At 45.9% G+C, this 11,535-nt stretch overlaps 1 protein-coding gene across 1 annotated transcript in view; it reads right to left on the minus strand.

Moving 5' to 3' along the window:
• LOC135919269 (calcium-activated chloride channel regulator 1-like) overlaps positions 1-9,897 on the minus strand; it is a 40,350-nt gene extending 30,453 nt beyond the window's left edge. Inside the window, exons 1-2 of the mRNA XM_070521314.1 lie at positions 9,766-9,897; positions 3,315-3,482 (exon numbers count right to left, since the gene is read on the minus strand). Coding sequence (XP_070377415.1) covers positions 3,315-3,473 — 159 coding nt within the window. The 5' untranslated portion in view covers positions 3,474-3,482; positions 9,766-9,897. The remainder of the gene's footprint in view (positions 1-3,314; positions 3,483-9,765) is intronic.
• Positions 9,898-11,535: the final 1,638 nt, after the last annotated feature.

Below are 11,535 nucleotides of genomic sequence, written 5' to 3' on the forward strand. Positions count from 1 at the left end.
GAGCGAGAGGAGGAAAGCGGAGGAGGAGGATATGACGAAAGCGTGAGAAGGAAAAGCGTAGCGCCGAGCAAGACGGGCTTTGCGGCGGCGATGGAAACGAGATGACGCTAGAGTAGCACGCGTCCTCCGTTCACCGATGACGTCACCGATACCATATATGGAAACAAAGCGCTGCATGAGCGTAGGTCCGTCTGTGGCGGCTGCTGTGAATTGCGACCACGCGTCACCCACGCGCTGCCTCGTGGTCTCCCGATTAGCGAGGCAGTCGCGCCACTCTAACAGCTTGATCCTCTAACCATTAGGCCATGGGCGCATGCCTCAGTAACGGAACATCCTTATGTATTTCCCATGGGCAAGCCAGCGCGATGACCTGCTTGGCGCGTTTTAGGAACGCAGCGTGGTTTTTCGGTGTCATCAATAATACATGCAAAAAACTCAGCGTGATTTTCGACGTCATTTATTACATATAAAAATATTGATTCCTTTATATTTAGTATATTTTTCGAAGAAGTTACTCACATTAAATGTGCGATTTCCCTCTGCGTCAGAATTTTAATACCATGTGGCGAAATATGCCTGGATGTGTTCATGTTCCAGTCGCAGAGGCTGGTGCACAGAAGAAGCATTGTTATATAACCGCGGGTTAGACAACTTTGCTTGCTGAAACGAATTGTAACACAGCCTACTTAGACTATGCAGAGCTGTCGGCTTGTGTCATCGTTGTCCCACACGTAGCAACTATAGGCTGCGGTGGCTAAAATAGTAACTGTCGGTGCGTGGTTTCCACAGCGGAGCACCGTGTCCCTCCAATGGCGCAAACATGCCTACACGCCCCCCCCCCCCCCCCCCTTCTCCGCGTTTTGACAGAACGCCGGCCGAGACGCTAATCACGATGAAGCAAGGTGGGCCCGCATGTGTGCAAATACCACTTCGCTACTTCAGATGCAGAGAAAAAATGGCTGTGGCTTCTAAGGTTAAGCCCAGGATGCGAAGCATACTAGCCTTTATTTTAACGCGACAGCGTTAAGGAGCTCGTGTCGCAGAAAAGCCGGTGTCGTCGGCGTCAGCTCAGGCGTGCGGCGCTTGCTCAGGCGCACATTTCGTTGTCGCGCCGAACGCTGCGTTGTTCGACGCTCACCGCGTCCGATGCGGGGCGCGTAGTCGCTGCGCCGTAGCAAAGCCACCTAGAAACAGTCTCTGTAGCACGCCGCAACCTTCGCTTCTCATTTCAACGAGCAGCTCTGTCTCCAGGAGGCATCTCACCTCGTGAGTGTCTAGCAGAGGCAAGCGCAGCTGCTTATATACCGCCGCGACGGCGCGAGCGACGGCGCGAGTTGGAGCCCCGTTTCTCCTCTGTCGTGACGTCACGGTGTCACGTGGTATTGAAGGCGACACCGCCGCGCCTGAGGAGCTGGGTTGAGCTCTAGTAATATGCTTCGCATAAAATCACCGTCGATTTCGATACTCCCTAATGAGAAATTTGAGCGCAGGTCTATAGGTGCTTTCATGTCGCGATAAATTGGCTGGCGGGGACAATGTGCCTCTTGCGCCACGTTGCAAATGGAGCCAAGTGTGGCGCGACTGCCTCGCTAACCGTGACGCGTGGGCGCGCGATTCACAGCAGCCGCCGCAGACAGACCTCCGCTCATGCAGCGCTTTGTTCCCGTACAGACGACGCGCGCTACCCTGGCGCCATCTCGTAGCCGTCGCATCGCCCGCAAAGCTCGCCGTGCGTGCTGCACTACGCTTTCCTTCTCACGCTTTCCGCATACCCTCCGCTTCCGCTTTCCTCCTCGAGCTCTATTCGCGATCGCCGTCCTTCATCCCCCGCTGTGCTCCGCGTTCGCTCTTTCATCCTTTCGCAGTGCTCGTTCGCTCGGTTACGACGACGCCGACGAACGACGCCGACGCTCGCCGCAGGAACGGGCGCCCAAGAGCTGCACTCAAAATATATTGCTGCGTGTGCAGGCGCGCTGCAGTAACTACAAGCTGCTGGGCATTGCATAAAGTTCCAGTGGATACCTGGCCTTGCCGGCATTTCGGGAAATGAAAGAGCGGATGAAGCTGCCAGAAATGGACTTCAATACCGCAAGTTCAAAAGAACATGTTTTACAAAATCCGACGCTTCATACATGGCATATATGCCTATCAAGAAAAAAACCGCATCTGGAATCTGTCGCTTCACCAAGATAACTTCCTGCGTTACATTGACCCAGAAATGAGACCGAAAATTCCACGACCACTTCCTCGACACTTAGAGACGTTGTACCATCGTCTTCGATACACGAACAATTATCTGTACCGCATAGGACTTACCACTAACCCATACTGTGATAACTGTTGCAGCCTAGAGACAATTGAGCACACATTACTAGAATGCCCCGCGTTCATTTTTTTGAGCGACAAATGGAGATGATTTGCCACGAACCGTTAACGTTACCGAGCATCTTAGGTACAATGCCCGGCCTTTCAAAACAGCGACGGGTTTTGGATTTATTGTTCAAATACCCATCAGAAATTGGTCTAATCGGAAAGCTTTAAAAATTGCACCCTTCATAACAAAAGCCTAAGTTTACCCGCCATGTCACCTGTAAATATTAGTATCAGATCCACTCGGACATTTCATATTTATTTTTCTCCTATTTTTCTCCCACTCTCTTCTGGAATCTTTTAATCCCATTCCCCATCCCTATACAGAGTAGTATGCCAGCGATTATATACGCGCCGGCTAAATTCTCTGTTTTTCTAATAAAGAGTTCTCTCTCTCTCACACGCTGTAATGACGCAAGTTACAATTAGTTACAACGTCGACAAAACCCTACAGTTCAAAAGCACGAAGGGGACGCAACGCATGGTGACCACCGTTAGCATATGCCGCCGCATATACGGGAACGCAAGGTCAAGGCGACACAAGGCGACAACGTCGACAAGACCCTGTGGTTCTATGACCCATGCTGCTTGCGGTAGTCGAGCTTTAATCTGCTCGTGTTTCTACACACGCCACAGCAGGCGTTTTTACTCAGTCAGCCTACATTTACGTCAATTGATACTGCCACTACAGCTACAAGCCGTTACACTTCGTGTACTATTCCGGCATGTTGCTATCGCACTGATCGCTTCGCCGTAAAGGCGAAACTGCGATTTTTTTTTTTTATTCGAAAGCTATCCCTGCTGCATAGAGCTTTTGATGATACGAAAACATTTGCTTTCAAGTGAAGTACTTTCCGTCATGTAAGAAATTCAGGTCATAAGAGGACTACGGAAATCACATGTCAAAAAAAGAAGTATTAAACATTTAGAAAGCAAGAGCGTACCTTGATGTTCTCGATGATTCGTTCGTCCGGCTCGACGGCTGGGTGAATGGCCACCACTATGTCTTCGTACCCGCCGTTGGCTCTGTTCAACCGGGCACCTCGGCCACAAGGCGGCAAGGACAATGTCACCGTCACCACCAGCATCGTGGCGAGTCGCATTCCTGCAGACTGCGATACAAGTTTCTTAACCTTTCTTCGAAAACATTTCGGACCGAAATTCAGCCCTAAAGGGGCTTGCAAGCGGAAAAATACATATTTGTAGTAGTAAATTACCTTTCTACAATAGGAAAATAAATGTCACTCCTGTCGTTTAGAAGATGTTCAATAAACAAGACGCTACAACGAAAGACGGGCGAGCCATGACGTCATCGATTTCCACCGCATCATGCTTTGGCGTAGTTTGGATTTAGTCGGCAAATACCGTCTGCGTAGTATTCTAAGAAAACAGCCAAAGACAGAACTAAGTAATTTTCGGAAAGTTCGACGGAGCCACAACGGCCAACTGCGAAAGAGAGAAATTGGAATCGGTGACGTCATGCTGATCTACAGCTGCTGGTATTAGACCGCGAAATTCAAATAATTGAAATTTGACCTTCGTTTTGTCTTCTATTTAACAAATACGAAAAAAATTAACGAAGTGCACGTTTAAAAGAACGCCGATTAGTGTAAACCCGTTTTAGTGTTTCTCTTGGCTGTCTCTGAGTCAACACTAATGGGCAGCACCTAATCACATTAAACTATTAAAATACTATTTCAAAAGCTCATTTGTATTGATATGGTGAAATAAGAACGTCGATCCTTATCCGCTTGAGACATAGATTATGATGGAGTGTCGATAAATGCGTCGAAATAACGTATTTCTGTGCCAAGGCGACGCGGTAGCTTAGAACAAAAGTTATTCTGAGGTTTTGTCATCTGATAGAAATTTTTTGGCGTCTGATCACTATATAGTTGCAGGCTGCGTGCCCTATAGGCACGGGTTGCGGGAATGACGTGTTATGGTATCTAAGCTGCCGTTTTCTTGTGCTTATTTCAATTAGTAGTCAACGCATGTCCTGTGTTCTGTCGCTTCTCCTTGTCAAAAGTGGTACAGTTGAAGATGGATCGGCGCCAACTTGCCACATTCGCAATGCTGACAAGCAGTTTTCTTGCCGTATCAAACGTGAGAGGCAAATTTGTCTACGTACACGAAGATACTTCTTCTGGCATTTAACAGCGACGTGTAAAGAATAATGTAGATTCAAATCGCATTTTTACAGTATACGGGAACTGAAGTTTTGGTGAAGCGGTTTGTGAAACGCCATAAATAAGTTTGCTCATTTCGTTCCCGGGTCGTTGGCATAAAAATGCCCTCGCGCACTCGTGCTATGCAATTAGCAAACTCTTACATTGGTTTCTACACGAGTCTGGGAGCTGTCGCAGGCCGATGTGCACTGACAACCCCAGAATGAAGGGGATCACGGTCACTGACTAAGTCTGATGCATAAGCCGACGTTTCGGAACCGCGTGCGGGTTCCTTGTTCACTGAGTTGGACAGGAAACCAACGTCACTTATGTAGCCAGCACGTGACGTAACGAACAGGGGCGTAGCCAGGAGGGGGGGGGGGGGGCTTATGGGGCTTCAGCCCCCCCCGAAATTTTTTCGTGCTGTCCATGCACCGCCGACCAAAGCGACCCCCGGCGCCGGAAATTACCCTGAATTTTGTCTAGCATGTCTTTTCGACGCTCGAAAAGACATTTAACCAGGAAGATTGCAAACTCGGGCTGGATTTCGTGGCAACGCCCATACACCGGGAATCACATAACGCCAAGCAGTCCCATCCGAGCACAAAGTTTCAAGGGCGCTTTGATGGTGAGCGGTCTCGCCGCGGCATCTCACTGAGGCCACGGAATCTATGGAGCGCATGGATATCAATTGCGAAACTTTATGGGTATAAATCTCATAAGCTCTTGATGTTAAAGGTGCATTGACATTTCCAAAGTTGTGCTTTAGATGTTCAATTGCGGAACTTTGTGGGTTTAATGTTGTTATAAACATTTGACGCCAAAGGTCTATTGACTTTTCTAAAGTCTTACATCCGAACATACAACGAGACAAGCCAAATCAACACACTAGCAGACGAGTTGACAAAGCAGGCAGCGAGGTCCAATGAGACGAAGCGTTGGGGTGGTTCATTTGTGCCGTCATGTCACATAAAAAAATATCAACATTTTTTTTAACCTACGCCAGAACATCCATGTCAAGACACTAAAGCCAGCCAAAGTAACTACGTTCTTATTTATTTTTTCTACTTTGACTTTTATTCGCGAGAACACATTGACCCTCTTCAATTTTTTTATTTTTTTTGTTCTCGCTACCCTACTCGCGGGCTTCCAGAGCCAGCCAGAGCGCATACGTTTTTCTCGTATGGCCCCGACCACCGTGCGGTGCACTTCGGTGCGCGTTCGGTTTGCTCTGGCCGAGTGGATTTTCACCTGACAGAGTTTTGGACGCTTTCTGGCTAGCAGACGAGAAAAAAAAACAATGGTCGCTCGCCGCCATCACTGTGGGGACTCGAAGGATTGCACCACATTCCTTGAGCGGAACCTTTCCGGAAAGTCTTGTTTCGCCGCTGTAGGATACTGAGCAGTATGCGTATGGTTCTCAGTGGACCAAGCGTCTCATGTTTTCTTCGGTATTCCTTTCGTAGCCCCATTAGGTGCCCGAAGTAGGCATTCAATTCTGGCCAACATACTTTCCTATGCGTTTTTTTTTTTCATTTCGGTGCCTCCGCCTCACAGGAAAAAAAAAAACATTGTTGCGGCGCAGCGAATTGTCGCATGGTGAAAGTTCGATTTTGATACTTCTTTTGCGGAAAGTAATGGGCGATGGGACGCTTCAGTTGCCGGATACGTTTATTATATGATTGCGAAAGCAATTATATGGACACTCCAGGCGCATTCCGGCCGTCGCCGTCGCCCTCATGTTTCGTATAAAGTCCAAGGGTGATAACATCGTGACCACGCGCTGCATGCTGTATGCGCGAGTGAAAGCGTAGGAGGGGAGGTGGAATGGGTGAGCCGACGATGGTGGCTGTCTTGTGTGCGCAAAGGAGAAAAGCGGGGAGCAAGCGCGCCGCCTTCCGTCGCGCGCATTACATCGGGGGGAGTGGATGGAATGGGGGCGGAATCTAGGATTCTGTGAATCTATGATTGTGCAACATGTTTATTTGCCTTGTTTGACGCGTTATATACAGTTACTTCTTCTTACATACATAGACTCATTGGATACTTATACGTATACTTAAATATCTTGTTGCGAGGTTTTGTGTATACATGCAGTGAACTTTGTTTCCAGTGATGCTTTTTTGTCCTTTATCAAGCCGTATTTTCGCATTTGTATATCCGATTGTACCTTTGCATTTATAATGTACGAGGGTGAGTCAAATGAAAGTGAGCCTACCCTAACCGCGCAATAATGGTTCGGTTTATTATCTGCGAGGCATGTGCGTAGGAGAACGGCATGTCTCATTTACAAAAGTGACACACAGGTGTGGAGATAAATGTTCTTTAATGCTCTCATACAGTGGGCTGAATATGGTTGCGTCACATAATGGACACTTCAAAAGTTGAACAGCTCGGTGTCGCGAAGTTTTGGCAGCTGAAGGTGTTTCCAAAACATAAATTAATCACCATATGACTGCCGTGTACGTTGAACACTTCATTTCATTGACCACTGTGAAGCGTTGGAGCAAACGGTTCAAAGGACGTTGCAAAGACATTCCAAGACCGGGCCAAAACCATCGACAATGTCATTGAGATTTTTCACTGGCCATTGCATATGTACAAGAATGTAAGCACTGTTCTTGAATGACAAAGTTTCATTAACATATTTGTCCTCAACTTGTTCATTCATTGCCTTTTAATTTTTCATATCAGCGGCATGCACTGCTTTCCTGGTTTCGAACTGATATAGTTCTAAAGTTCGTGTGATATTTTCTTTACTTAATAAATAGACAAAAAACATGGAAGCATTGACGTCAGTTATGTTGGGCGCAATTTTTGGCACATACGAGTATAATATTTTATGAAAAAATATATATTTTACTTGTATGTACAGTGCGTAGCTTTCAAGAATTCGTTTGCAGCATCTTTTGCAATGACGATGCAGTTATTATTCATGTATTTGATCCCTCGATAAATTGTTTAAGAGGAAGCTTTAGCTCGGGCCCAAGCCGACGCGGCCTATTCAAATACTTGTAAAACGCAGAAACGCTTTTCTGAGATAATCCTGCTAATCGCTTTTATTGAAATTTGTTGCATTTGAGAGAGAAAGTTAAATCCTAGTGTCTGTAGGAAACAGAACTTCGGTTTAGGGCCTGAATTTTGTTTAAGATATTTTGAAAAATTCGAAAGTTTGAAAAAATAGAAGCAGTACGTTTACAAACTAACAGCTATGCATGAAGAACAGATATTGTGGTTCTGTAAACGGCATTTATTACAACAGTCAAAGCGGACGAGTTTGCGGTGTCAATTTGTATCTTACGTGAATTGGTTACGTTGTGTACAATGGTTCTGCAAAAGCCGTATTTCCACAATACTAATTTTTTTTTGAGATTCATGTGCAGCAAATTTATTTTGTCCGCTGTAGATGTATTATTAGATGCAATTAACAGAATTGTGATATGTTTTTTCATTGTTGAGTCATGGAGTTTTAAACTTGATAGTTTCGTGTTCTGAAACTTTTCAATTTTGGCCAATGTTTAATAAATAATTGACCACCTAAATGATAAATTCGAAACCAGTAGTCACTAGAATTAAACTTTTTCTTTTATATGCAACAAACCTCGTCAAATTTGGTGAAGTGGTTGCAGGGAAAAACTAATTCCCCTTCTACATGTACTTAAATAGGAGCACGCGAGCTAAAGCTTCCTCTTAAGGAGCTTGTTCTTAATGAACTTGTTCAGTTCATTGCCTTTTAATTTTTCATATCAGCGGCATGCACTGCTTTCCTGGTGTCGAACTGATATAGTTCTAAAGTTCATGTGATATTTTCTTTACTTAATAAACAGACAAAAAACATGGAAGCATTGACGTCAGCTATGGTTTCGAACTGGCCCAATGTATATATAAATATATATATATATATATATATATATATATATATATTGGGCCAGTGGCGTAGCCCCCCCCCCGAACAAAATTTCTGGCTACGCCACTGGTAACGAACGTGCGCAAATGGCAGGCATAGTCCCTTCCCTGGTGTCCGGCTCATCGTAGCTGGCGTCGCCCCCAGAATGGCGCCAGTACTAGGTGTGTGTATACTGGCACCATGGTGACGCAGCATGCTCCATGCACCATGGTGGCGCAGCATGCTCCACGGCCACAAAAGCGCTGCTGCGATATTTGAAAGCGACCGGATTGAGTCAGCGCCTGCGATCCGGACTGAGTGACCGACTGATATCTCCAGTGGACTTTCTCTTCATTTCATCTTTCCGTCCCCCTTTCCCTTTCCCCAGTGTAGGGTAGCCAACCGGGCTCAGTCCTGGTTAACCTCCCTACCTTTCATTTATCATTTTCTCTCTCTCTCCACCAGCATGCTGCGCTGGGGTCGTCGTGCCGTTCTGGGTATACGATCACGTGACCACGACTCGCTGCTTTCCACACAGTAGAAGCATGGAGTACTAATATGCCGTAATAGTACGTGCTTACCGTGGTTTTTCCTTCGTTCAGACACGGTTTGTTTGTTCATACGTTTATATTACTGTACATTAGTAGTTATAACAACGGTGGGTTGGCTTAACAAAGGAAGCCTCAGGCTGAAGCTAACGTTTTGTCAAAACGTTTGGTCAAGGCTGAAGATTCCTTTGGTTTATCACTGTTTATCTCTCCAAATTACCGTCTTCATGTGAACCCTTTGACTTGTTTACATCATCAGCAGAGATTTCTCTACGAACCAATCGAAACATCGTATTTTGCTGTTCAATACAGCGATTACAGGCAACACGTAATAGCAAATGTCATTATTGCGGGTAGCAACAATAGGTGGTTTAAAAATCCATGTCCCAGGTAGGAGCGCCCCCTTTGAAACGGGGTGATGGCAGTTGCCACCATGCTCAGCTTTTTATTTTTGTTTAACTGTGTTGTAAGTTAGGAAAATTCGCCATTTCCTTTAAATACGTCTTCGTACACTTTTAACCTTATGTACACTTTTAACCTGCTCGGCCTGAACAGCGCTACCTTTCGAGGCACGCTTCGTGCAATGACCACAATCATTTCAAAGATTAAGATAAGATTAAGATAAGATTAAGATAAAGATAAAGCCTTCAGCTCTCTGCAACTACAAAGACAACGCAAACAGTCGCGCTCATCGACACTTACCAAACGTTCAGTGTGGCCGCATCACAATCACTTTAAAGACGGCAAGCCTGACTCTGCAATTTCGCCCGCGACAAAAACAGTCCTAACTTACCAGAAATTCCGTGGGACCACTGCTGCTTCCCACGACTGCTATGAGCTGATCGTGGGGCCGTCGATCGAGCGAGGTTCGGGCCTGCAGCGCAGTCGCCGGACAGGCAGGTCTACAGCACAAGGCAGCAGCCACTGAGAGCCGTGAGCGAGAGACTGGATAAACTGATCGTGGTGCCCCCCTTTTTTTTCGGAGGCATGTTCTCTCCACCATGCGGGAGAGGCAAAGAGGTATCGTTTCGTCTGCCTGCGTTGTTTCGCGCCTCGCACCTGCAACGTCCGTTGTCATGATCTGTTCAGGCGGTGTTGTGCGAAGCGCTGAGCTTCTCGTGTTCAGGCGCCGTCGAAATCCGATTCCGCATACACACTCAGCCTGGCGTGGGAAATGGTTCGCCGTCTGCACGCCTTCTGGAACAGCAGCAGCACCTCTCCCTCATGCCTTGGGAGAGGCTGCTGCCAAGTCTGAGACCCCTGTAGAACTCCTGGGAAAGCTCAAGACCAATTGGAATGGCTACTGCAGGAAGGATGAGTACTGCCAAATTACGAACCAATGGAGGAGAACTTCTGGGAAAGAAGAAATGTCGATTGATTGCACGTTAAGGTGCACTGTTGTAAAATAAATGATGTATAAAGATAGCGTCCAGCTTTTGTGGCGCGGAGAACAAAGGTGCGACCAATTTCCATTGCTTGTCTGGAGAAGTCTTCTGATTGTATATTATCGCGCACACGTTTTCTTTTGCCTGAGAAAGTAAAACTGTTGTTGTATAAATCACTTTTCCTTTCAAAACTGTGCTATTGCTACCTTGTCTGGGGAACCACCACAATTTCCAACGTTCTGAGGCTTTCTAGATTACAGAAAAAGGCTGTCCGTTTGATTGTCAGTGCTCCGTATAACGCACACACATGGCCCATCTGTAAAAACCTAAACGTAATACCTGTTACCGACTTGTACGATTCTTTACTAATGACACGCTACAAACAAGACATTAAAACACACAATCTGTGCTTGAAATAACTTGCTAATTTAACGGAAAGAATGCATGCTTATGACACGCGCGAAATCACTTTTTGGTTTACACCACGGACCCCTACTAACTATGGCCAACAAATGATTGCATATACATCACCTACTCTTTTAAACAACCAGCATTGTTTTCTGTAAAGCTGCTGCTGTTAAGTTTTGATATTGGGCTGAAAAGTTTCTCCAAGTTTTCATAAGTTTTGATGTCGTGCATAAAAGTAAAGTATTCCGGTTTAATGTTAATTTCAACACTTTAATTTTATTTTTCAAACGTATAGTTTTGGCATTGTAAGCTTATCGCATACGAACATTTTTTGTCGTCCCTGTGAAAGTGCAACTATCGGGTACAGACCCCGTCAAGCTTCTGGCTTTTAGTCTGTGCCCCCAGCATTTTTGTACATGCTGTAATATACCGTAATGCTGAAATAAAATGAATGAATGAAATGAATGAATTGAGCCGGGAGCAGCAGAATAACGCGAGCAGTGTTGCGAGTGGGAGTTTCGGAGCGTAAATTTAATTACGTGTAAGACGACCTAGTGACAGTAGCATCAAGCTTCGCGAATGTAACTTGCACTATGCAAAACCATTAACCGATGTGGTTCCTTGTCTTGTTTCGGGCGTCTCCTATCGGAAATAGTTTAGACTACAAGGGGTTCTTATAACGGGCATCTATCTAAGGCGCGATTACATGTCCACTTTCACATTCCACACTGCGTCAGAATGTGGCTTTCGCTGTTGAAACGAACCTGCAA

The sequence above is a fragment of the Dermacentor albipictus genome, chromosome 7, assembly GCF_038994185.2.
Source record: "Dermacentor albipictus isolate Rhodes 1998 colony chromosome 7, USDA_Dalb.pri_finalv2, whole genome shotgun sequence".
Classification (NCBI taxonomy): Eukaryota; Metazoa; Arthropoda; class Arachnida; order Ixodida; family Ixodidae; genus Dermacentor; species Dermacentor albipictus.